The sequence below is a fragment of the Ranitomeya variabilis genome, chromosome 1 (assembly GCF_051348905.1).
Source record: "Ranitomeya variabilis isolate aRanVar5 chromosome 1, aRanVar5.hap1, whole genome shotgun sequence".
Taxonomy (NCBI): Eukaryota; Metazoa; Chordata; class Amphibia; order Anura; family Dendrobatidae; genus Ranitomeya; species Ranitomeya variabilis.
In genome coordinates, this window is record NC_135232.1 from 447,114,374 (window position 1) to 447,140,588 (window position 26,215).

The 26,215-nt window shown below is 45.8% G+C and overlaps 1 protein-coding gene across 2 annotated transcripts in view; it reads left to right on the plus strand.

Annotated features, from left to right (window-relative positions):
• The first annotated feature begins 4,358 nt into the window (after window positions 1-4,358).
• LOC143764361 (perilipin-2-like) overlaps window positions 4,359-26,215 on the plus strand; it is a 128,731-nt gene continuing 106,874 nt past the window's right edge. The window contains exons 1-7 of one of the 2 annotated variants that reach the window (XM_077249867.1): window positions 4,359-4,530; window positions 8,595-8,790; window positions 9,421-9,503; window positions 9,584-9,836; window positions 10,394-10,569; window positions 11,777-11,911; window positions 11,988-12,620. In XM_077249867.1, the coding sequence (XP_077105982.1) occupies window positions 4,504-4,530; window positions 8,595-8,790; window positions 9,421-9,503; window positions 9,584-9,836; window positions 10,394-10,569; window positions 11,777-11,911; window positions 11,988-12,377 (1,260 nt within the window). In that variant the 5' untranslated portion in view covers window positions 4,359-4,503 and the 3' untranslated portion in view covers window positions 12,378-12,620. Of the gene's footprint in view, window positions 4,531-8,594; window positions 8,791-9,420; window positions 9,504-9,583; window positions 9,837-10,393; window positions 10,570-11,776; window positions 11,912-11,987; window positions 12,621-26,215 lie in introns of those variants that run through there. The other variant, XM_077249856.1, reaches the window with a different exon arrangement.

Here is a 26,215-nt window from a genome sequence, read left to right on the forward strand (position 1 = left end):
AGGAGAGGAAACTCTCCTTCAGGCCCTGGGATCCATATTCATGTAAAAAATAAAGAATAAAAATAAAAAATATGGATATACTCACCCCACCGACGAACCCTGGACCTTGGCGGTGCAACCGGCAGCCTCCGTTCCTAAGAATGCAGTGAGTGAAGGACCTTCGATGACGTCGCGGTCACGTGAGTGGTCACATGAGCGGTCACGCGAGTGGTCACATGAGCGGTCACGCGACCAATCACAAGACCGCGACGTCATCGCAGGTCCTGTACACTCACTGCATTCTTAGGAACGGAGGCTGCCGGTTGCACCGCTAAGGTCCAGGGTCCGTCGGAGGGGTGAGTATATCCATATTTTTTATTTTTATTCTTTATTTTTTACATGAATATGGATCCCAGGGCCTGAAGGACAGTCTCCTCTCCTCCAGACCCTGGGAACCATACACTGGGAACTTCCAATTCCGATTTCCGATATCACAAAAATATCGGAACTCGGTATCGGAATTCCGATACAGCGAATATCGGCCGATACCCGATATTTGCAGTATCTGAATGCTCAACACTAATGGCGATACAAAATATGTGGGAGAAAATCGCTGTTTGGGCGCATGGCAGGGCTTGGAAGGGAAGCCGCACCATTTGACTTTTTGAATGTAAAATAAGCTGGAATAATTAGCAGATGCCATGTCACGTTTGGAGAGCTTCTGATGTGGCTAAACAGTGGAAAACACCCACAAGTGACATCATTTTGGAAACTAGACCCCTCAGGGAATTATCTAGTTGTGTGGTGATCACCTTGAACCCACAGGTGCTTCACATAAGTTTAGAACATTGAGCCGTGAAAATAAAAAAATTACATTTTTCCAGCAAAACGTATTTTAGCCCCAAAATTTACATTTTTACAAGGATAATATACAATTTGTTGTTCAATTTCTCTCGAGTATGCCAATATGCAATATATAGAGAAAAGCTACTGTTTGGGTGCACAGTAAGGTTTGGAAGGGAAGGGGAGCCATTTGACTTTTTTAATGCAAAATATGCTGGATAAATTGGTGGACGCCGTGTCACATTTGGAGTGCCACTCATGTGCCTAAACAGTGGAAAACTCCCACAAATGACACCATTCTGGAAACTAGAAAACTAGACCGCACAGGAAACTTATCTAGATGTGTCGTGATCACCTTGAACCCTAGGTGCTTCACAGAAGTTTATAACGTAGAGCTGTGGAAATAAAAAAATCTAATTTATCTCACAAATTTTTTTTAGCTCCATTTTTTTTAATTTCACAAGGGTAACAGGAGAAAATGGAACCCAAAATCTGTTCTGCAATTCTTCCTGAGTACATCAATAACCCATACATGGTCAAAAACTACAGTGGGTACAGAAAGTATTCAGAGCCCTTTACATTTTTCACTCTTTGTTTCATTGCAGCAATTTGGTAAATTCAAAAAAGTTCATTTTTTTCTCATTAATGTACACTCTGCACCCCATCGTGACTGAAACAAAACAGAAATGTAGACATTTTTGTAAATTTATTAAAAAAGAAAACTGAAATATCACATGGTCATAAGTATTCTGTCACGAAGTGACTGTCCTAGCGTGACACGACCCGACGAGTGGATGGTCACCAAACGGCAAAACACACAAGGATACACCGGGGACACTTTAACAACGGTGGGCCCTGTAGATAGGGAACGGGGGAATGGACACCTCCTGCACTCACCTGAGGATGTGCCCTGATCTTACTATCATCCCTATACAGGTTCTTTCACTACGATGCCGAGCAGGATACCTATTCCTTCACTTGCCTTGCACAGAGGCGTCTCCCTGTGTCACCACACTCACACCCCCACAATGCTCAGAGGGAACCACCACCCTCCCCTGACCCCTCCTCCTGAGGGGACTTCGACACTCAGGGTTAACATGTGGTGAGGGTTGAGTAAAAATGAAGGAAATATACACTCCCTGATTGCCTCCCTCCACATGATCAGGGGGACATGGCTTCTTAGATGGTTCAGATATTCTGGCGCGAGCTGGGCAGACACCGATGAAATGACCAGTCTGCCCACAGTAAAAACATGCCCCCACACCATGGCGAACCGCAGGCAACCCCGTTTGGGAACCAACTCCTCCCACATGCATGGGTTCATCCGCCTGCTCAGGTGTGTCCCCCTCCCTAGCAAGGACTACCGGGGGCACATTTTGTGTATGTCTCTCCCTCAAGCGTCTATCTACCGAGATGGCAAGGGACATGGCGGCCTCCAACGACCTGGGGCTGGCGTACTGCACAAGAGTATCCTGCAACCTTGGAGACAGACCCTGCCTAAAATAACTCCTAAGGGCAGGGCATATAGGGAGGCAGCAGAGATACCACTGTTCAGTGGTGTCCTTTTTTAAGAAGTGCACAAAACTGTGGCTGGCCGTGTTTTATTCACCGCTAAAAAGATGGACACTACCGGCTCACAACCCAGACTGCGTCCAGTGTCTCCATCTGTCTCATTATAGGGAATCTTCCGCCGGGGATTCCATCTGAATCACGTATTTCAGAGATTTACACAGGATAAATGTGCACCGAGTCTTAAGGCCCCGTCACACATAGCGAGATCGCTAGCGAGATCGCTGCTGAGTCACAAGTTTTGTGACGCAACAGCCACCTCAGTAGCGATCTCGCTATGTGTGACACGTACCAGCGACCCGGCCCCTGCTGCGAGATCGCTGGTCGTGTCGGAATGGCCTGGACCTTTTTTTTGGTCGTTGAGGTCCCGCTGACATCGCTGAATCGGTGTGTGTGACACCGATCCAGCGATGTCTTCACTGGTAACCAGGGTAAACATCGGGTTACTAAGCGCAGGGCCGCGCTTAGTAACCCGATGTTTACCCTGGTTACCAGCGTAAATGTAAAAAAAAACAAACAGTACATACTCACCATCTGATGTCCGTCAGGTCCCTTGCCGTCCGCTTCCTGCTCTGACTGAGTGCCGCCGTACAGTGAGAGCAGAGCGCAGCAGTGACGTCACCGCTGCGCTCTGCTCTCACTGTACGGCCGGATCTCAGTCAGAGCAGGAAGCGGACGGCAAGGGACCTGACAGACATCAGATGGTGAGTATGTACTGTTTGTTTTTTTTGGTAACCAGGGTAAACATCGGGTTACTAAGCGCGGCCCTGCGCTTAGTAACCCGATGTTTACCCTGGTTACCCGGGTGTTTCAACGATGCCGAAGTCGTTCCCCTGATCGTTGGTCGCTGGAGAGAGCGGTCTGTGTGACAGCTCCCTTACTGCGATCTTTAGGAGGCAGCGCAGGGGGAGCTGATCAGAGAGCAGAGGGGGCTCAATCGCAGCATATAGGGGGTTAAAGTGCCAGGAACACTGCCGCATGCATAAATCGCCATGACGTATCTACATGTGCAAGGTCGGTAAGTACCAGCCAACTTGGACTCATGGCTATACCTAAGGTCGTAAAGGGGTTAACAGTATTTTTTTTTTCTGGTTACAGGTTCCCTATAAATCATACCGGAAAAAAAAAAGATTACAGACTGATGACACTGGTACCGTTTTTTTTCCCAGTACTAGTATTATATGGACATGTGAAAAGGGCCTAAAAGTTGGGAGGTTTTTTGACGTTGCTTCTTTACTGCCAAGATAGCAGAAAAAAACTGCATAAAAACGTAACATGTGAACACAGCCTAAGGCTACTTTCACACTAGCGTCGGATGACGCACGATGAATTGCGTCGTGGCGACGTACCGACGCTAGCAGTGAATGTGCCGCACAACGGGGGCAGCGGATGCTGTTTTTCAACGCATCCGCTGCCCCATTGTGAGGTGCGGGGATGCGGGGGCGGAGTTCCGGCCGCGCATGCGCGGTCGGAAAAGACGGGCACGACGCACCAAAAAACGTTACAAGCAACGTTTTTTGGTGGCGACGGTCCGACGCAACCGTCGCACGACGGTTGCGACGTGTGGCAATGCGTCGCTAATGCAAGTCAATGGAGAAAAAACGCATCCTGCAAGCACTTTTGCAGGATGCGTTTTTTCTACAAAACGACGCTAGTGTGAAAGTAGTCTTCTTGGAAGGTTGGGAGGTATGTCTAATGTGTGTGGGGCTGTGCTGTGTGGGGAGAAGCGAGAGATTACACCGGCAGCACGGCCACTGTGCGGAGCAATAGCCGCCATATGCACACGTGACCTCAGCCCATACACGGCCCTGCTGACTGCTCTCACCACACAGCTGCAATACCCTGTGTGACCGCTGCACGCCGATCACAGCCGATCAGGAGACTGCGTGACGTCACCAGTCAGCTGAGAGCAGGGAACCTGCCCGGAGACAGGTGGGCGTGGTTAGCTGCATATAAGTGCACAGGCTCCTGAGGAGCGGCATTCCTCCCTTCAGACAGCACGTGATTGCTTGGGGTTTTTAGCCGGCACCTGTGGTAGTTTGGCAGCGGAGGGCGGTGTCTCTTCTTCGGTCATCACTGTGCTTTGCTTTTTGTAGGTTTTCACTTAGCAACATGGCTGAAACAGTGCAGCAGCAACAGGTAACAACTACTTGTATTGTCTTATGCAATGGGTGATAGTAATGTGCAGTGTTGCTGGAGCTGCTGTCAGTTACTATGGTGTATATACGTATTACTTGGCATGGAGTACAAGTAGTGGTCACTCTACCCCTTTAGTATTATACTGCTTCAATTAATGTCTGCTGTCTAAATACAGGGTTATGCTGTAGGGTCACTGCTATAGTATCACCATGTGTTGGGAAGAACCCGTGTGTACCCCACTGTGTACATGACACATGTGCCCCCTTGTCCTGTGGGAGATGCCCACTTGTGCAGGCTATGCACCCAGGTGTAGTGGGGCTCTGCCATATGATGGTGCATGGTCCCAGGATCTGCTGTGGCTTCTTCAGGCTGGGTCTGGTGTAGATCTCTAATTCTCTGGACTTACCTGTGTCCTCAGTGAGGATTATGCTGATTGTTACATATGTAATAGGGGTAAATGAGCTGTCCACCATCTCTGTATGCAGTAAGGGATTGGTATTCTCACTCTGAGTGTTATCACCTCCTAGAGGCATTTCTAGACTGCAGTGCCTGTACAATGCTATACAAAAGGGGTGGGTGTGTGTGTGTTTTTTGTTTGTTTTTTTTTCTCCCCCCTCTAACACAATAGATGCTACTTCAACAAGTGGTTCCTTTTTGTGGAAGTGTGTAAAATTGGCAGCAGGTTGCTGAAGGATGAGTGAGCTGTCATAAGCCCATACAGATGCCTATAAGCAGAGCACCACATAAAGGCCCACTGCAGAGCACGAGACTCGCATTAACTGAAAACTGCAAATGCAGATTAAACCATACAATGGATTTCATCACCCCAGGTATCATTTTAATCATAACGGTGCCAACCTGACGCTGTGTAGGGTACTGAGCAAAATCCTGCTGACAGGTTCCCTTTCAGTGATGCATTTTTAATTGTAAATCACACAATCTTGCCATCAAGTTATTTATGGGCAAGTAGTTCTCTCCAAAAAAAAAAGCCAGCAAAACCTTTACATAACAAGTCTGTTCCTCTATTGGTGAAAATGTGTGTCTGAACTGTTATGCAAATGAGGCTGAATCTGAAACCAATGTCACTCTCGCTTTTTGCTGCCACCTCTTGCTTTGGTGTCTCGGCCTGAAGTTATGGAGCGCCCGCCAGGGCGTAGGGGTCACTCGGTACCTGGTCTGGTCGTCAATAAAGGGGTGGCAGTGATCCGGTCCATGGCCCCGGGAGTCCAAATTAAAGGAAAGGTCTTTAAAGGGGTTATTAGAAATAAGAGTGTTCGTGATGCCACCTGTGGTTTTCGGTCAGTGGTGACCGATGCTGCTTAAAGGGGGTCCTCTGGGGAGTGATGGTACAGCTTCCCACAGGTGAAGCTGGGTCCCCAGGGTTCCCGGTATATTTGACATATATAGTGTGGTGCCAGAAATGATCAGAGGACACAAGGTTGCAGTCTCTTTGCCTGTTTATCTGGTGGCTTACAGCCACAGGGTACCAGCAACATGTGACGGTGGAATCCAGGCAGCCTGGAAACTAGTTGAATTCCCTTTACTAGCTCAGATTGGAAGCGTAAAAAAATCGTATCATTGCACACGGATGACATAGGGATCACTGTTCAGGAACATTTCTGCATATCTCGGCTGTATTAACCTGAAAAAAAAAATGTTTTTTTATATATTGTGTGATGTCGGCCTGAGAGTGAAGACAGGACGTAGGGATTTCTTCCAGGCACTGCACACCCTGGAAGAAATCATTAACATAAAGAGAATATAACACTTCCCAGCAACAAGACCATTAATATAAGGCATACAGGTAGGACTAATTAACATGCTACACTAATTTCCCCACTGGGGGAGGGCAACACTTCAAACATCTGTACATGCCCCCATGATGGCACTAGAGGGGAGCTCTACCTTTCAAGGACAGCAAACCTACATAATAAAATGCATCAGTTGGCTTTCTGTCCTTGGTGGGGGTCCTACAGTACCTGTAATCATCTTCATCCAGGGGCATGAGCGGTCGTAGCTGCTTTTACTTAGAGGAAACAGCCTCATTATGTTTGGCAGACTAAAGCAAAAAAGATTTCTCCCTCTTACAGAAAATTGAATCCCAAATTAAGGGGGGGGAGGGGGGCAGAGGGCCTCTTAACCCCAAAGAGGGAGTACCCATTTGACCTGGCTTGTTCATTCTGGGAGAATGCACCAAAGTTTCTTTTCAATCACAGCGCAGTCATCTGGTGGTATTACCCTATACTCACAACTGGGGTCCACTACTATAGGACCAGACTTTTTGTCTGGGCATTCCACACATTGCCATGTACTGATTATCTGGAAGATCAATGCAGTGTAATTAGCTAGCATGAGACTAAAGCGCTGGGCAGGAACACTGCTATCAGATACAGCCAGACTCCACAGAGAAGATGAACATGGTTTATTACCATGCTTTCTTTCTGCATTTCTGTATATTCAGAGCTGTTGCTGAGGTCACAAGGTTTATGTAGGGAACAGGAGCTGGATGGTCCTAGGACACTTGGTCACTTGTTAAACCAGCAGAAACCTGTAACATGGGCTTTTATATCAGCCCTACTTATAGGGGAATAAATCAGCAATTTAAAATGTGCACCTCCTGTTGTATCCTGGGGCTTTTATGCAGTGTTCACTCTTAAGGTACCTTCACACGAAGCGACGCTGCAGCGATAGCGACAACGATGCCGATCGCTGCAGCGTCGCTGTTTGACGTCACCGCTGTGCTTTCACTTTCACTTTGGGGCCGGCGCTCAGTCAGTGTCAGGAAGCAGACGGCAGGGGATGCACAGAGGTGAGTATGTACTGTTTGTTTTTTTTACTTTTACGCTGGTAACCAGGGTAAATATCGGGTTACTAAGCGCGGCCCTGCACTTGGTAACCCGATGTTTACCCTGGTTACCAGTGTAAAACATCGCTGGTATCGTTGCTTTTGCTTTCAAACACAACCATACACAGCGATCGGACGACCAAATAAAGTTCTGGACTTTATTCAGCGACCAGCGACATCACAGCAGGATCCTGATCGCTGCTGCGTGTCAAACGAAACGATATCGCTAGCCAGGACGCTGCAACGTCACGGATCGCTAGCGATGTCGTTTCGTGTGAAGGTACCTTTACAAACTAAATTGCTGTTTCTATCCCTTCCACATTGAGAATTTCTAATATATAAATTATTTGGAAAGAGGAGCACAATTTAAATTGTGTGGGTTTTTAAAAAAAAATACATATACATTTGTTTAAAGTATGTGTATGATGAAGGGGTGGGCCATGGCCTGGTCAAATGGTCATACTAGTTTCCTTAACAAATGTAAAAATGACTGGCAATATGAATCTGACCTGTAGAAAGGGCATTCCCCAAGTGTTTTTCTGTTCTCCTATAAACCTGTCTAAATGTGTGTAGCTATAAGTAACTTCTGGTTCACACCTTGTGTGATTCAACATCGTCAGGTCTTGTGACTTGGAAGCCACACTAAAAACTGGGGAGGTATCTAAGGCTACGTTCACATTTGCGGTATGCGCCGCAGCGTCGGGCGCCGCAGCGTCGCCGCATGCGTCATGCGCCCCTATATTTCACATGGGGGCGCATGGACATGCGTCGCACTTGCGTTTTGCGCCGCATGCGTCCCTGCGGCGCCCGTGTCCGGGCGCAGAGGACTCAGCAAGTTGCATTTTTGCTGCGTCAAAAATCAATGAAAAAAAGGACGCATGCGGCGCAAAACGCAGCGTTGTGCATGCGTTTTGCTGCGTTTGTTTGCGGTGTGCGTTGCGGCGCCGATGCTGCGGCGCACAACGCAAATGTGAACGTAGCCTTAACAATTGTTTAGGTAATTTTGTTTGGTGCTTTGGATCAGTCATCACTATAGCATACCACTTTATTTTGCTAAATAGGGGTTAATTCAACTGATCACACAAATGACCGATCTCTGGAAACACACTCCAATGCATGAAATGGTTTATTTTAATGAAACAACTTTATTATGAATGGAATTGCAAAAGCATCTGTGTACATGAGTTGTTTTTTTTTTTTTTTTTTTTCTACCCTTTAGAATGTGGCAGTAAGGCTGATAAACCTCCCACTGGTGAGCTCTACATATGACATGGTGTTCTCTACCTACGTGACCACTAAAGACCACCATCCCTACCTGAAGTCTGTATGTGACATTGCAGAGAAAAGTGTGAGGAGTATCACGTCTGTGGCCATCACTGGTGCCATGCCAATCCTGCAGAAACTTGAGCCTCAAAGTAGGTTTGTGGGTTTTTCCACTGTAAAATGTGTTGGCTAATGGTGTGTGTGGGTTCCCACCCTGGCAGTCTACATGTAAAGTAAAGGCATTGGTCTTCAAATTTAAAAAAAAAAATAACCAAAAATGGATGACAAATCTGAATGTTCATCTCTCACATACAGAAATTTTTTTTCTAGCACTCTGATCCAAGAAGTATCTTGCACATGGGGTGGGGGAGAATCAAAATTCTAAACTGGGCTTCTTTATGCTATGTGTTTGACGCCATTGAATAGACAATCAATTCTGAGGACTATGCAATTTTCAAACCACGTAACCTAAACAAATTTCTGCAGTCACATGTGGAGTAGAGCCTCAGCTGCCACTCTTGGTAGCACACTGATAGAAGTGGATGAGACTCTATTCGCCATTTCACTACAACTCCCATTAGTCCAGGTTTCTTTTGCCTTGTAACATCTACTTCTGGCTACCTCAAAGGGTTAACCAGGAAGTATGGGCTACTACGGCATGCTTGCCTGCCAGCCCCTGCTCATAGCATAAGTTTGACACTAGGCCAGTATTGCTCACAAGAACTCTTCTGGATATAGAAGTCAGCAGACCATTGCATTAGATGTCCCTTTCTTCCCCTCAGTTGCTCTGGCAAACACTATGGCCTGTGTTGGACTGGACAAGATTGAGGAGAAGTTGCCTATTCTGTATCAGCCTCCTGAAAAGGTAAGCTGCTACAATGATGGTGACCCTTATAGTTCACTTCTTCAGCTTAGATTACACAAGTGTCATGTTGTATATCTTAGGTTGTGGCTAATGCCTCAGGAGCTGTTGCTGGTGCCAGAGATGCTGTAATCCATAGTATCACAGGAGTAGTGGATAAAACGAAGGGCGCTGTGCAGGATGGTGTGGAGATGACTAAGGCTGTTGCAAATGGCAGCATTCATACTATTCTGGGAAGCCGTGTTGTGAAGATCATGAGCAACCATGTGGATTCTGCACTAACAAGGTCCGAATCCCTTCTGGAACACTACCTGCCACCAACAGATGAGGAGCTGGGTAAGGCAAAACCTAGCATACTAATGGAAAGTTGTCAACCAAATGCAGTGGGCATATACTGGGGCATCCCAAATAGTAGCCTGACTACTTAACTTTAAAGGGTTATTCCTATCTTTTATAAATGGGTGTTGAATAGTCCTTGTAAGAAGGGAGAACATTTAAGTCTCCAGCTTATTGGCTTGGAGACTACCACTCCAATTAGATGGTAAAACAGTGCTTTTATGAAACTTGAACTTGCAGATTGAGTTTTATCCCTTAATGGCATTCAAAAGTTGTAAAGCTTTGCTGCTTGAAGGAAGCCGAGTATTCCCTGAGTATTGCTGTTGGTCTGCTGGGGTGGGGTTATAGCCACCACTCATATGTACTGAGCAGTGAATGAAACCATGCCTCGAGTAAGCGTCCTAATGGAATAAAGCACTAACCTACTGAATAAATTTGTCACAAATTGTTTTTTACCCTTGTGTAAATTGCTTCACGCCTGATGCCAAAATAAGCATAGCCTGCCAAGCTGTCGAATATAAAGGGTGAAACTAATTTCTTTATCATACCTATAAAAGCAACTAAAACAGAAGGTTTTGAGGTGTCCCAAGATGAGCCTGGTTACTACATGTGCCTGAGATCCCTCACTACTAAGGCCCGCAAGCGTTCTTATCAACAAGCTTTAACCAGGATCAAGGATGCAAAATGCAGAAGTAAAGAAGCCATTGCCCAGCTCCAGAACATTATTAACCTGGTTAGTACACAGAAATCAAATCTTAAAAAAAAAAAAAAAAAAAATTGTATACAGACCTCTACTATACTGCAGTCAAAGTTTTATAGAATAAGATGAACGTACTTGGAACACATAAGCCAGTTCTGGCTGGTGGGGTTGCTTGAACAAGAGGACCTTTCACTGGTGGGACCTGTACACCCAGTATTTTAAATTTGTAGGTTTAGTCTGGGAAACAACTCTTGTGATAGTGGTGTCCCACAAAGAATATTTTCATCAATGGATCTTGGAAATAAGTTCCTCAATAGTGTTTCAAAAGATCTTGTAAATGTGTCCCTGTTATGTACTGGTGCAATGTAAAGCTCCATGTTCATAATTGGCACTTGCCACATCTTTAACAAAAAACCCACACATGTAAATGTGAGGACAAGAAGCAATCCAATAAATTTTATTATACAAGTAATCATTCCCTACCTCTCACCTATAATAGAAGCTTCATACCTGGCTGGCAGCATTACACCATGGCTACTACAGCAATTACCTTTTGCTCCAGCCACTTACAATATGTGGAGATATGTTGTATATTTTGACATCCTCTGGTCTCACTGCCATAGGATTTAACTACTTATTGCTACTGCCACCATAATAAGGGTTTATGGGTGCATTTAAATATTTATCACTACTATATGGTTGATTCACCTTGTTACCCAGCTATGGAAGTCATTGAACTTTAATCCCCCCCCCCCCCCCTCGTGGTTCTGTATTTATTTTCCTCACATTTTGCTTGGAATCCCCTTGCATTTTTCTTAGTGTGTAATTGTAAATTTTTATTTTTTTTTTAAATAGATTGATTTTTGTATGGATCGCAGCTTGTCCTCACCTTAACAGTGTGGTTTTGTTTTTTTGGGTTTTTTTTTTGTCACATATTGAACAAAGTGGCTTACTTGTGAATATTTTAATTTACCATGCCGCATCTGGCCATGGGAGTATTAGAAGGAGGAGAAATAGAAGTCCCTTGTGATTGACTCACAGCTATTGCCTTCTGAGGTAACACACTGGCTTAATCTTATTACAATTCAGTTTCTGGTGATCAAGCAGTTTTTGTGAGAACACTGTCAATTACATACAAGATCATGGCTTCTGATATTAAGGGTAAATGCATTTCACTGTAAATGAATTAACAAAATGTAATGCATATATTAATCCATGTAAATATACACTTTATTTTAAGATTGAATATGCAAGAAAAAATATGAATAATGCAAACCAGAAAATCCATGATGCTCAGGAGAACATGTACAACAAGTGGGTGGAGTGGACCAAAAGCACAGGAGAGAAAGCTTGTGGGGGCACTGAGGGTGCAGAGGTAATGACATTCCTTCATAGACTTATGCTAGACATCACTAGTACACTAGAATTATAATATCATTTTCTCATTACAGCAAATTGAATCCCGCACCCTGACTGTTGCGCGAAATCTCACTCAACACCTGCAGACTACATGTTTGTCTCTGGTCTCCAGCGTTCAAGGTCTTCCACAAAGTATTAGAAATAAGGCTCATGGTGTTGGTGCCATGGCTGCAGATGTCTACCAAAACTTTAACTCTGCCTCTTCCTTCAAAGAAATGTCTGACAGCCTATTAGCCACAACAAAGGACAAGATTACTAAAATAAAGGCCAATATGGATGATATAATGGACTACATCATAAACAACACTACACTAAATTGGCTGGTAGGTGCTTTTCATTGCACACCAATTGGTAGCTGCCATGGGGAGCAAGAAATTGATGGGCAAGACTTGGTCAAAGATGAGGAAAATGAAAAGCGCTAGGTCGCCTAATTAAGTAAACACTACTTTCTACTACATACTTGGTTCCAACACCTTATTTAACACCTTAATCTGAGGGCTAGTAGCAGGCAATAGACTATGTCACAGATGGGAGAAATTCTTACTAGACTCTTGTTCTGTTCATCTTCACAAATCTGGTATCACTAATGTGTAAACCCCACAATGTAAAATGTCACCTGTTTGTGCACTCTTGGATGTATTAATAAAATGCTGCATTGAAGTAAATGTACCAGACTGAACTTCTTGGCATTTCATAAAATGATTCCAGACTTGCATATAATGGTGGAAATGCTTATAACTTGTTACTAAGGCGTAAGGTTTCTCCTTATGCAGAGTGACATACCAGCTCTGGCTTGTCAAGGTAAGGAGGCTTATTCACCGTGCAATGCTGCTCTGGGAAATTTAATATGCAAATTGCCTCTTCAGAAAAAGGGGCAATTTAAATAACTTGTTAGTGACTAGTGGGGGGGCATCATTAGAAGTATTGGCAACACCTCATAAGAGGTTGGATGTTTCAAACAGGCTTTAAAGGGGTTGTCCACAAAACACTAACTCTCCCCCTCCCCCACCAACTGAACATGCAGCCTGTGCTATAAAAAATAAATAAATAAATATTCATGGGTTTCCTTGTGGCTTTGATAACCAAACAGGCAAAACTCACAGCTGGAGTCTGGCTGGTTCAAAGATACAGGGGCACCCATGCCAGTAATTTAGAGCTCAGGCTGATGGGGAGTATTCAGCAGGAGTAGTATTCCTATCAGCTGATGCCAGTGACCAGAGAAATTTTAAATGGAGACAGAATTTGGAGTCAAAATATTTGGAGCAAACACCAGGAAAAGTGGCATCAAATGACCAACAGAATAAACTTGATAATGGCACAGCAGCAGTCAACCATGGGCCGTGCATGAGGTATCAGGGTCTGAGCCAGCCTTTACAGCTTTGAATTTAAGTTTCAATTAAGACGAGGTGGGTGAGGGACTGGTGTAGATCTGCTGGGAGCCCTGATACCTCATGCAACAGCTCAAACGGCTTTTCTACTCAGCCGCACAAAGGTGGCACAAATATCAGCAAGGTAGACTACTATTGTTAAAAACATTTTAACCCCTTTATGACATCAGGCATACATTTACACTGTCAGTCCTCCCTCCATTTGATGTGGGCTCCAGCAGTGAGCCCACATCTTTCCTGGGACATTTCAGCTGTACAAAACAGCTAACATGTACCCGCAATAGCCACGGGTGAAATCGCGATCCACCTGCAGCTATTAACCAGTTAAATGCCACAGTCAAGCTCCAATCTTATGCCAGTGCCTAGCAACACCAGGGCCACCTCTGATTGGTGGGATCAATGTGATCATCAATCCCACAATGACAGGTCACAGCAGTGGTATGACAACTCTGTCACCTGTCTCTGACCTGACTGCTCTGCAGGAATGCTCACACTAGCTGAGGATTCCTGCAGAGCGGTCACACTGCCAGATCTCCTCCTCCTGTGCTGGGACTTGTGGTGCCACAGTAGCCTGTGACACAATTCCTGCTGAAGAGACTACAACCATAAGTGATCTCGCTTCATTTCACTTACTTTGTGCCGCTTCTGTGCCACATTAAGCAGCTGCCGAGCGTTGATTGGTGACGCAGTTCACCAATCAACACTCATTCTCACCCCCAACCCCCCCATGTGCAAATCCTGCAGCTGCATCAAACTCATGCCTGACTTCTTTTTTTTTTTTTTTTTTTTTTTTCTCTCCCTATTTGCATTTTGTTAGCTCTTTCTTTGGTGCAAACTTGCCTGAAAATCACTATCCACCCCCACATACAGTACACACGGCACCATATTCACACACAAATGTCCTGCCCATCACATTAGTCCCAATAGTGCTATTCAATGGAGGAGGCATATGCTTTGCTTGCCTCTGATACTGATAGCAAGGGAGAGGATCCCACATTTTCCCATCTCCCATGACAGCACACCTGAGAGAGGGATCCGCCCAGTCGGGACAGGAAACCTTCTGAAATAAAAGGGCGGTACCTCTCCCTCGCTTCAGTTGGGTTTCCTGTCCTGATGGGAGCCATTGTACTGAATCACAGCGGTATTTTGCTTGAAGATTTCCACTCCTGTCCCAGCACTAGAAGGGCAGGCAGGGCGCCTGTATGCCGGCCTTCAGGATGCTGGAAGCACCGTTCGCAGATCCCGTGCGGGCGTCGGGCCAGCACATTCTGGGGTCCTGAGGCCCTTCTGTGACTGCCACACTGCTCTCTCCCCCTCTGCTGTCGGTCTTCGGTGACTTCCAGGCACGCGGCTGGCGTTGCGCGCAAGGCACGCTGTGAATGGGCGTGCCTGTGTGACGTCAGAGCTGCGTGCCGGATCCAAGATGGCGGCACCCATGGCTTGGACGCCGGCGGTAATACAGACTTCCCGGTGGGATACAGGAGAGGGGAGATGCATACCGGAAGAGGCGGTGAGCACTACGGATCACCTTTTTTTTTTTTTTTTTAAGGGTGAAGTGTACATAGAGTATCGCTCAATTCTATATAGCTCTCCAAATATGGAGGATCGTATGGAGCAGCAAGAGCCCTTATCAGGTGATGCACCTGCTCACCAACATGGTAAGAAGCAGCCGCTGGAGTGGAAGGAGCGGCAGTCGTCCTGGCCGGACGTCACAGGACTCTTCAGCTTCTAGGAGGGACATTGTCCGTGCTCCTATTCAGCCTCAGAATCCGGTACCCTTCATGGTCAGCGGGTGGTGAGTGATCTACGTGAATGTCACACTGGTAGTAATGGGCTACACTTTCTGTTTACTTGGCAGGCGCCGAGGAAGACTAGTACCAAGTCAAAGAACAAGGCATGTGCCCTCTGTAGAGTTCCATTGGCAGTCCAGTGGCAGAAAAGTCTTTGTGTGGATTGCATCCAAAAGACTATCCAGGAAGAGACCCCTGACTTTGCCTCTAGTCTTAGGGCCATAATTAGAGCAGAAGTAGAAGGCTCTGTAAAAACCCAGAACTTATTTCAGATTCTGAGGTCTCTCCTGTTCAGAAGAGGAATTTCAGGAGGAACCGTTATCTCCCTTCCCCCTCTTCCATATCCTCTGGCTCCTCTTCAGATAGCGATGTTGGGGGCCGTCAGTGCTTTCTGACTGAACACGGATAAATTAATAAAAGCCATCAGAGCTTCAATGGGCCTAAAAGATGAGGAAGCGGCCAAATCCATGGAGGACATTATGTTTGGAGGAGAAAAAGCGTACATTCCCAGTTAATTCTAAAGTAAAAGCCCGTTATAGAAAAGGAGTGGAAGAAGCCAGAGAAATTGGGTAATCTGCCCTCGGCTTCTAAAAGACGTTACCCCTTTTGAGGAGAAAGATTCGGAGACGTGGGATAAGGTTCCTAAAATTGATGGTGCGGTAGTTAGGTCGTCTAAAAAGTCATCCCTTCCCTTAGAAGACTCTGGCGTATTAAGGGACCCCTTAGACAAAAAAGGCGGACGGGTTCCTAAGACACCTGGGAGCAACCGCAGGGGGTTTAAAACCGACGATTGCGGGAACTTGTGTTGCACGCTCCCTTATAGTCTGGCTACAACAGATAGAGGAGCAACTGAAGTCTAAAGTACCGAGGGAAAAGATCCTAACTAATGACTATGGCTAAAGGTGTTTATCCAGTGCGACAGACTTTTGTTTTGACATCCCAAAGAAAATCCCTGGAAGAACAGCTTGCCTTGGAAGCAGAGGTATTGGAACAGGTGTTAAAAACGGGTTCTGGTAGAAGTCCCTGGGGAAGAGGAAGGAAAAGGTTTTTCTCGGTCTCCCATGACAGCACTACGGAGAGAGGGGATCCGCCCTTCAGGGACAGGAAACCTACAGATAAAAGGGCGGTACCTCTCCCTCGCATCAGTTGGTTTCCTGTCCCTGACAGGGAACCTCTCTATCGGACGGTACCTGACATGAAGACCGATGGACCGAGACCGGGACCGGGCGGTCGAGTTCCGGCAGCGAGGAGGCTCCTGCCGCGGCTTGTCCGGCTCCCGAAGCCGCCACCGCTGGGACCGAGGGGTCCTTCAGGGTGAGCGAGGGGAGAACGCTGCCAGACTCCATAGGAAAAAGGGGCGCTGATCACCCGGAGCTCCTGTGCCGACCGCTGCACGCTCCGGGTGTACAAAGATGGCCGCCGCACCGGAAATGCGGCAAGGACTTCCGGGTCATCGCGCGCGCATGCGCAGTAAAATCTTCTCCCTGGGAGCAGGAACCGGAAGTGCGGCAGACGCCGAGGGATTGGCGCCGGTTACAAAAAGGGAGATTATGCACACATGGGTGTCGCACTTTCTCCCTGTAACCATGGAGGACAGCGACACGCAGGAGCTGCAGCCTGGACAGCAGCGACACGCAAAGAGCACCAGGAGTGGATCTAGCAGCCGTTCCACACGGCGCAGCAGATCCGCTGCAAAGACTGATACTCCGTCTCAAGGACCTTCCTTACCAGGCCCGAGTCCCCTTCCAGAACCGGTACCTGCCTTCACATCCAGGTGGTGAGTGATCTTCGTGAATGTACATATTTATAGTGGGGCTCCCTCTTCTCCCTTACTAGGGTAAGAAGAGCACGGAGAAAAGGAAAAATAGGGTCTGCCCTACCTGTAACAAAGCTTTACCAGTAACCTGGGAGAAAAAGCTTTGCAAGTCATGCATCCAACGCTTACTATGTGAGGAGACCCCCGACTTCGCTTCTGAACTTAAAAATGTGATCAGATCTGAGGTTCAGAATGCCCTTCTATCCTCCAAAAAAGAGGTGAAGAAGGTGAAGGAATCAGTACATTCCCACTCAGGCCGATCGTCGTCCGAAAATGCTGACTCGGACGATTCAAAATCTCTCCTTTCCTCGTCCGAGGAAGAGTCGGGCCGACATTGCTTCCCACTAGAGGAAGTAGATTCCTTAGTGAGAGCAGTTAGGGCTACCATGGGGGTGGAGGAACCCAAACCCGACAAAACGGCCCAAGATGTGATGTTTGGAGGTCTGGGACAAAAAAAGAGAAGAACCTTTCCCCTAAATCCTAATGTCCAGACATTAATTAAAAAAGAGTGGGAGAAACCGGACAGAAGAAATTCCTCGGTACCCTCCCTTAAAAGAAAATATCCCTTCGAGGATGAGGCTTCATCTTTCTGGGATAAGGCACCAAAACTAGATGTTGCAGTAGCCAAAGCCTCGAAAAAATTTGCGCTGCCATTCGAGGACATGGGTACCCTAAAAGACCCGTTAGATAAAAAAGCGGATACTTTCCTCAAGGGAGCGTGGGAATCAGCTGGGGGTAGCCTGAGACCTGCTGTTGCAGCTACTTGCACCTCCAGATCCCTTATGGTGTGGATCGACCAGCTGGAAAGTCAGATCAAAGACGGGTTACCCAGAAAACAATTGCTGGATTCGTTCCCTGCAATGAGAGCAGCAGCAGCGTTCCTGGCAGACTCCTCGGCGGACTCTGTACGCCTAACATCTAAGGCCGCTGCTCTTTCCAACGCTGCCAGAAGAACCTTGTGGCTAAAGACCTGGCCGGGAGATCTACAGACAAAATTAAAGTTATGTTCTATCCCATGTGAGGGCAATTTTTTATTCGGAGAAACCCTGGATGACATCCTCCAAAAGGCGGGGGATAAGAAGAAGGGGTTTCCAAATCTGGGTCCAACTCCTTTTAAACAGTCTTTTCGGAGCCGCAGATTTTTTCGTCGTAGACCCCCCAGAGAGCAGAATAAGTGGGAAGAAGGAAGGAGAAGGGATAGGGGTTACCTCTTTGGCAACACCTCCCGTGACAAAAAGTTCTCCAAATGACATTTATCCTCCGGTGGGAGGAAGACTAACATCGTTCCTTCCCGCCTGGGAAAAAATTTCCAACAACATCTGGATCCTAAATCTCATACGGTATGGCCTAAAAATAGATTTTGTGTCTTTCCCTCCCCGGAACTATGTGATAACAAAAACAAGATCTTCGGCTGCAGAACAGACTGCATTAGAAGAGGAAATCATGACCCTACTACAAAAATCGGTGATTCGGGAAATATCTCCTCAGGAGGTAGGGGAAGGGTTTTTCTCCCCTCTATTTTAAGTACCAAAGCCCGACGGGTCCTTTCGGACAATCATAAATCTAAAAAACCTAAACAAATACGTCGTAAATTACAAATTCAAAATGGAGACGATAAGGTCCACTATAAAGATTCTCTTCCCGAACTGCTACATGGTCGTAATAGATCTAACCGACGCATACTATCATGTGCCCATCCACAATCAATCCCAAAAATTCCTCAGGATGGCAGTCTCCATAAAGGGCCAAATAAGGTTTTTTCAATACAAAGCTCTTCCATTCGGGATTTCAATAGCCCCACGTATATTTACGAAAATAATAGCGGAAATGATGGCCCACGTGAGGGAACAAGATATACTAATAGTCCCTTACCTGGACGACTTTCTTATCGCAAGCAACTCAGCACAAAGTTGCAGAGAAAAGAGAGACCAAGTGATGACCATCCTGACGGACTTGGGATGGCTTATAAACATAAAAAAATCAAAATTGGAACCCTGTCAAGTACAAGAGTTCCTAGGACTGACATTGGACTCTCGGGTCCAAGAATGCCGGCTTCCGGGTCCCAAAAAAGACAACATATTGTCCATGATAGCGCGAACGTTACACAATCCCTCAATGACTCTAAGGAGGGCAATGTCGCTTCTGGGCTCTCTGTCCTCATGCCTACCAGCGATACCCTTTGCGCAATTTCATACAAGAGAGCTTCAGTGGCACATCCTGGAATGGCAATTGTTACTAAAAAACAAATTGGAAAGCCGGCTCACCCTAGATTCGTCAGTTATTCATTCCCTTCTCTGGTGGGGAAAAGACCAAAACCTGTCAAAGGGAGTCCCTTGGGTACCAAACATCTCTCGGATAATAACAACCGATGCGAGCCCCAAAGGGTGGGGGGCCCACCTGGGGGACAAAATAGCCCAGGGAAATTGGTCAGATCAAATACTATTGGCATCCTCAAACCAAAAAGAACTTTGGGCGGTATATCAGGCTCTTCTTTTTTTCCTAGCCGATATTCAGGGACACCATGTCCGAGTTCTTTCGGACAACAAAGTGACTGTAGCCTATATAAACCACCAGGGGGGAACAAGGTCTCGTTCACTGATGAGTTCTTCAGCCAAAATTATCAAACTGGCGGAAGAAAACTTACTATCCCTCTCGGCACTACACATCCAGGGTTCAAACAACGAAAGGGCAGATTACCTGAGCCGGACTCAGTTAAAACAAGGCGAGTGGTCCCTAAACCAATCCATCTACAATCAGATCACAAAAATGTGGGGGACACCAACAATAGACCTGTTCGCCAATTGCAAAAACAAAAAAGTAGGCAAATTTTGTTCTCTAAGCCCAGAAGGGAATCCCCAGGCTCTGGATGCTTTTCTGATTCCATGGACACACAAACTGACATACGCCTTTCCGCCAACCATTCTGATTCCAGCAGTCATTCGGAAAGTCAGAGAGGACAAAACAAAAATGATCCTGATTGCCCCATTCTGGCCAAAAAGAGCATGGTTTTCCTGGCTAAGGATACTATCGATATCAGACCCGTGGGTTCTACCGGATATGCCAGACCTTCTACATCAAGGTCCAATCTTCCACCCACAGGAGTCGAACCTCCATTTGACAGCCTGGCTTTTGAGCGGGGACTATTAAGAGAAAGAGGTTTTTCAGATAACTTAGTGGCTACACTCCTAAAAAGTAGAAAGCCCATCACCACTAAAATTTATGGGAAGACGTGGAGGAAATTCCTATCTGTCTCCAAGGTAAAGATCCAGGACAGGCCTTCAATTCCTAAAATTCTGGAGTTCCTACAAAAAGGTCTGGAGCAGGGGCTGGCAGTCAGTACCCTTAAGGTACAAATAGCAGCTTTAGGAGCCTTATATAACCAAAACATTGCTGCTAACCCATGGGTAATAAGATTTATTAAGGCGGTTACAAGATCAAAACCCTTAGTTATTCAAAAAACACCCTCATGGGACCTAAATTTAGTCCTTTCAGCATTAACGGGCCCTCCATTTGAACCCATACAAACGATTTCCATAAAAACATTATCACTTAAAACTATTCTCTTAGTAGCTCTAACATCTGCGCGCCGAATAAGTGACATCCAAGCCCTCTCCTCTAATCCACCTTTCACTAAAATCTTGGATGATAGAGTCATTCTTAGACCCGACCCAGCCTACTTGCCAAAGATGGCATCAAAATTTCACAGGTCACAGGAGGTATCCCTACCATCCTTTTGTCCAGACCCGAAACAAGAAAGAGCTAAACTTCCATAATCTAGATGTTAGAAGATGCCTAGTCCAATACCTAGATTCCACTAGGGAGTATAGGAAGGAAGGCTCTTTGTTTATCTGTTTTCAGGGTCCCAGAAAAGGATTCCGGGCGTCCAAGGGGACCTTAGCCAGATGGATTAAGGAGGCAATAGCCTTGGCATATTCATCTTCGGGGAATACAATCCCGGATGGTATAAAAGCGCATTCCACAAGAGCAGTAGCTACCTCATGGGCTGAGAGGTCGGAGGTATCAATAGAGCAAATCTGTAAGGCGGCCACCTGGTCATCACCATCAACCTTTTTTAGGCACTATAGACTAAATCTAGCCTCTGTATCTGACTTAACCTTCGGACGAAGGGTCCTTGAGGCGGTGGTCCCTCCCTAAGCTTAATCTCTGCAATTCTCTCCGTAGTGCTGTCATGGGAGACCGAGAAAGTCATAGTTACTCACCGTTAACGGTGTTTCTCGGAGCCCATGACAGCACCTGCTTATTCCCTCCCATCACGAGTGCGGTGAGCACTTTTTCTAAAATATAATTTATATGATGTATATACTATAGTTTAGGCACGGGGTTCCTCTTTTAAGAAATGTTATAAATATAATGTTCTCTCTGTTGTAACTAACCTGGAGGTCCTCTGATGCTCTGTAAACCAACTGATGCGAGGGAGAGGTACCGCCCTTTTATCTGTAGGTTTCCTGTCCCTGAAGGGCGGATCCCCTCTCTCCGTAGTGCTGTCATGGGCTCCGAGAAACACCGTTAACGGTGAGTAACTATGACTTTATTCCCCTCTATTTTTTTTTTAATACGAAAACTGGATGGATTACTAAGAACTATTGTCAACTTAAGAAATCTCAATCAGTCGGTAGTAAATTGCTCCTTCAAAATGGAGTCGGTAAATACAGCAATAAAGCTTTTGTTCCCAAATTGCTTCATGGCAGCTATAGACTTAAAGGACGCCTACTACCACGTCCCAATCCATCGGGACTATCAAAAATTTCTAAGAGTAGTGGTTTATGTCCAAGGAAGACTCGGGCACTATCAATACGCTGCCCTCCCATTCGGCCTGTCCATAGCGCCAAGAATATTCACCAAGCTAATGTCAGAAGTCATGTCCTTCCTCCGTTCTCGGACGTGGTTATAGTTCCGTGTCTAGACGACTTCCTTATAATAGGAAATTCGGCAGTATTGTCTAGCACAAATAGAAGTGACAGCAACGCTAGAGGTGTTGGGTTGGAAAATAAATTTCACCAAATCAAGGTTGACGCCGGAGTTAGTTCAGTCCGTTCTGGACTCCAGGCGTCAACTTTGTCTCCTACCAGAAACCAAATTGGTTAAAATACGAAATCTCGTGGAGTTGGCAATTCAACACCCTGTAATGACACTAAGAAAGGCGATGACCCTCTTAGGTTCTCTGACATCCTGTATACCCGCGGTGAAATGGGCGCAATTTCATCTAAGACAGTTACAGTGGGAGGTCCTGTTAGCACAAAAGTGGTTAAAAGGGGCATTTAGAGGGGAAGCTACGCCTTTCGGTGGGCGTAACAGATTCCCTAAAATGGTGGACAGTAAGAGCTCATTTGGCGTCGGGGGGGGGGGGGGGGGGGGTCCAGTGAATAACTCCAATAGAGCATGTCACCACAGATGCAAGCGGTACAGGATGGGGTGCTCATTTAGGAATCCTCTCGGTTCAGGGATCCTGGTCCCGACAGAATCACTTCAGGCGTCCAATGTAAGAGAATTATGGGCTGTAGAGAGAGCCATAAAACATTTCCACCCTATCCTTCAGGGTCACCATACCAGAGTCATGTCGGACAACTATGCAGTGGTGGCTTATATCAACCACCAGGGGGGAACGAGATCCCTTTCCCTTATGAAATCAGCGTCTGTCCTCCTACAGCTAGCAGAGCATCACCTACTATCCCTCTCTGCTCTTCACATAAAGGGGGTCGAAAATACGAAGGCGGACTACCTAAGTCGCAAAATACTAAAACAGGGAGAATGGTCATTGAATCCCCGGGTGTTTCAACAGATAGTGCAGGCCTGTGGCATACCTGTAATAGATTTATTTGCCACTCTTCATAACAGAAAAGTGGAGAGTTTCTGCTCGTTAGACCCGAGAGAGAAACCATTTGCGGTAGATGCTCTTCAAATTCAATGGAATTTCAGTCTCGCTTACACTGTGTTCCAAATTATTATGCAAATTGGATTTAAGTGTCATAAAGATTTAATTGTTTTTCAAATAAACTCGTGGATGGTATTGTGTCTCAGGGCTCAATGGATCACTGAAATCAATCTTAAACACATGTGATAATTGGTTTTCCAGGTGATTCTAATTAAAGGAAAACTACTTAAAAATGATGTTCCACATTATTAAGCAGGTCACAGTTTTCAAGTAACATGGGAAAGAAAAAGGATCTCTCTGCTGCTGAAAAGCATCAAATAGTGCAATGCCTTGGTGAAGGGATGAAAACATTAGAAATTTTCCAAAAACATAAGCGTGATCATCGTACTGTTAAGAGATTTGTGGCTGTATCTGAGCACAAATGTGTTTGTGCTGATAAAGGCATAATGAGGAAGATTTCTGCCAGGCAAGTTCATCGGATTAAGAGAGCAGCTGCTAAAAAGCCATTACAAAGCAGCAAACAGATATTTGAAGCTGCTGGTGCCTCTGGAGTCCATCGAACCTCAAGGTATAGGCTCCTTCAAAAGCTTGCTGTGGTGCATAAACCTAATATTCGGCCACCCTTAAACAGTGTTCACAAGCAGAAATGGTTGTATTGGGCACACACAAACATGAAGACTAATTTCCAAACAGTCTTGTTTACTGATAAGTGTTGAGCAACCCTGGATGGTCCAGATGGATGGAGTGGTGGATGGCCACCATGTCCCAACAAGGCTGCAACATCAGCGAGGAGGTGGAGTCATGTTTTTGCCAGAATCATGGGAAACAGCTGGTAAGGCCCTTTCAGGTTCCTGAAGGTGTGAAAATGACCTCTGCAAAGTATATAGAGTTTCTGACTGACAACTTTCTTCTATGGTCTAAAAAGCAGAAACGTGCCTTCAGGAGCAAAATCATCTTCATGCTGACAATGCCCCATCTCATGCTGCAAAGAAAACCTCTGAGTCATTGGCTGCTATGGGCAGAAAAGGAGATAAAACTCATGGTGTGGCCACCATCTTCCCCTGACCTCAACCCTATAGAGAACCTTTAGAGGATCATCAAGCAAAAGATCTATGAGGGTGGGAGGCAGTTCACATCCAAACAGCAGCTCTGGGAGGCTATTCCAACTTCATGCAAAGAAATACAAGCAGAAACAATCCAAAAACTCACAAGTTCAATGGATGCAAGAATTGTGAAGGTGACATCAAAGAAGGGTCCTATGTTAACATGTAACTTGGCCTGTTGGGATGTTTTGGCGTTAAATAGAGTTGTTCAGTGAATGTGACCTCCTAATGCTGCAAATTCCACAAATGAGCATTTTCAGTTCTTTAAAACATATCAAATGTTTAGAAATTCTACTGTGCATAATAATTTGGAACAGTGCATTTTGAGTTTTTATTCATTTTGGAGATTATACTGTTATCATTGGGAGGTTTCTTCAATAAAATTCGATGTATAATCTAACGGGTGATGACTTTTATTAGACTGACTGTCATTTGCACCGACCATTTAGGAAAATCTGATAAAAATGTAATTTGGAATATAGTGTATATATTTCCACCGATAGCGCTGATTCCAGCAGTCGTAAGAAAGATCAGAATGGAGCAGGCGAGGGTAATTCTGATTGCTCCATTTTGGCCGAAAAGGCCTTGGTTTTCCCTCCTAAGACAGATGTCAGTAACTGATCCATGGATTCTACCAGAAATTCCGGACCTGCTTACCCAGGGTCCAATATGCCACTCTCAGGTGAAGGGCTTCCATCTTGCAGCCTGGAATTTGAGAGGGCATTAGTCAGTGGGGGTTTTCACCAGGGCTAGTCTCCACCTTGTTGAAAAGTAGAAAACCGGTCCTGTCAAGAATTTATGGTAGAACATGGAAGAAGTTTCTAGATTTTTCGGGACAACTTTTGGGATTTGAATCTGGTTTTAGAAGCTCTAACTAGGAGTCCATTTGAGCCTTTACAGGAATCATCGGTAAAACTCCTCACTCTTAAAACAGTGTTTCTGGTAGCGTTGACATCAGCCCGTAGGGTGAGTGACTTACAAGCCCTGTCTATTTCCCCTCCTTACACACAAATATTTAAGGACAGGGTGGTTCTGAGACCAGATCCGGGATATCTACTGAAAGTGGTACTTAAATTCCATAGGAGTCAGGAGATTGTATTACCCTCTTTTTGTGATAATCCTAGGAACCCAGGGGAAGAAAAGTTTCATACGCTGGATGTAAGAAGGTCCATTTTACATTACATATCCTTGATCAGTCAGTGGAGGAAGGATCAGTCCCTATTTGTAGCTTTCCAGGGTAGCAGGAAGGGATATGGGGTATCCAAGGGTACTATTGCTAGGTGGATTAGGGAGGCTATTACCTTATCCTATGCTGCACGTGGTGCCCCGATCCCTGAAGGCATCAAGGCTCACTCCACCAGAGCTGTGGCTACTTCCTGGGCAGAAAAAGCAGAGGTATCGATTTGATCAGATTTGTAAGGCCGCTACTTGGTCCTCACCGTCTAACTTCTTTAAACACTACCGACTGGATCGATCCTCCTCGTCTGACCTTACCTTTGGTAGAAGGGTGCTGCAAGCGGTGGTCCCTCCCTAAGGTGTTCCTTTCTCCAAAAATCTCTCAGGTGTGCTGTCATGGGAGACGGGAAACCACCAAGGATACTTACCGGTAGCCTTTTTTTCCGGAGCCCATGACAGCACCTGTATATTCCCTCCCTTCTTTTTCACCCTTTTAGCTGGGTGTTTTTTTGTTATTGTAATGTGGTGGTAGATTGCCATGTGAACTAACCAAGGGGGCCTCTCATGCTCTGAAAACCAACTGAAGCGAGGGAGAGGTACCGCCCTTTTATTTCAGTAGGTTTCCTGTCCTGACTGGGCGGATTCCTCTCTCAGGTGTGCTGTCATGGGCTCTGGAAAAACCGGCCACCGGTAAGTAACCTTGGTGTTTCTCTACTTCTCATTCTTCATCCTCTTCGGGTCCTGCAGAACTGCCACATAGATGTCCCAGGACAAGATGAAGTGGCACCCACTCCTGAAGATGAACCAGCGCACCCCTCTTCGGACCACCCCATATGGACCCCCCCAAGAAAAAAAAAAAAATTATAAGCCACTGATTCTTGATTTTTGCAGCAGAATCGGGAATAAAGTTTGTCACCTTCAGCCTCACAAATATACTTTTTCAAAAGTCTTTTTCTCTGAGGACTTTATTAACCTCATGGTGGAGCAAACTAATTTGTACGCTCAAATTTTTGGCGCAAAACCCTGGGTTCATCACTTTCTAACTGGTCTCCTGTAGACACAGTTGAAATGATACAATTCTGGGGCCTGGTCCC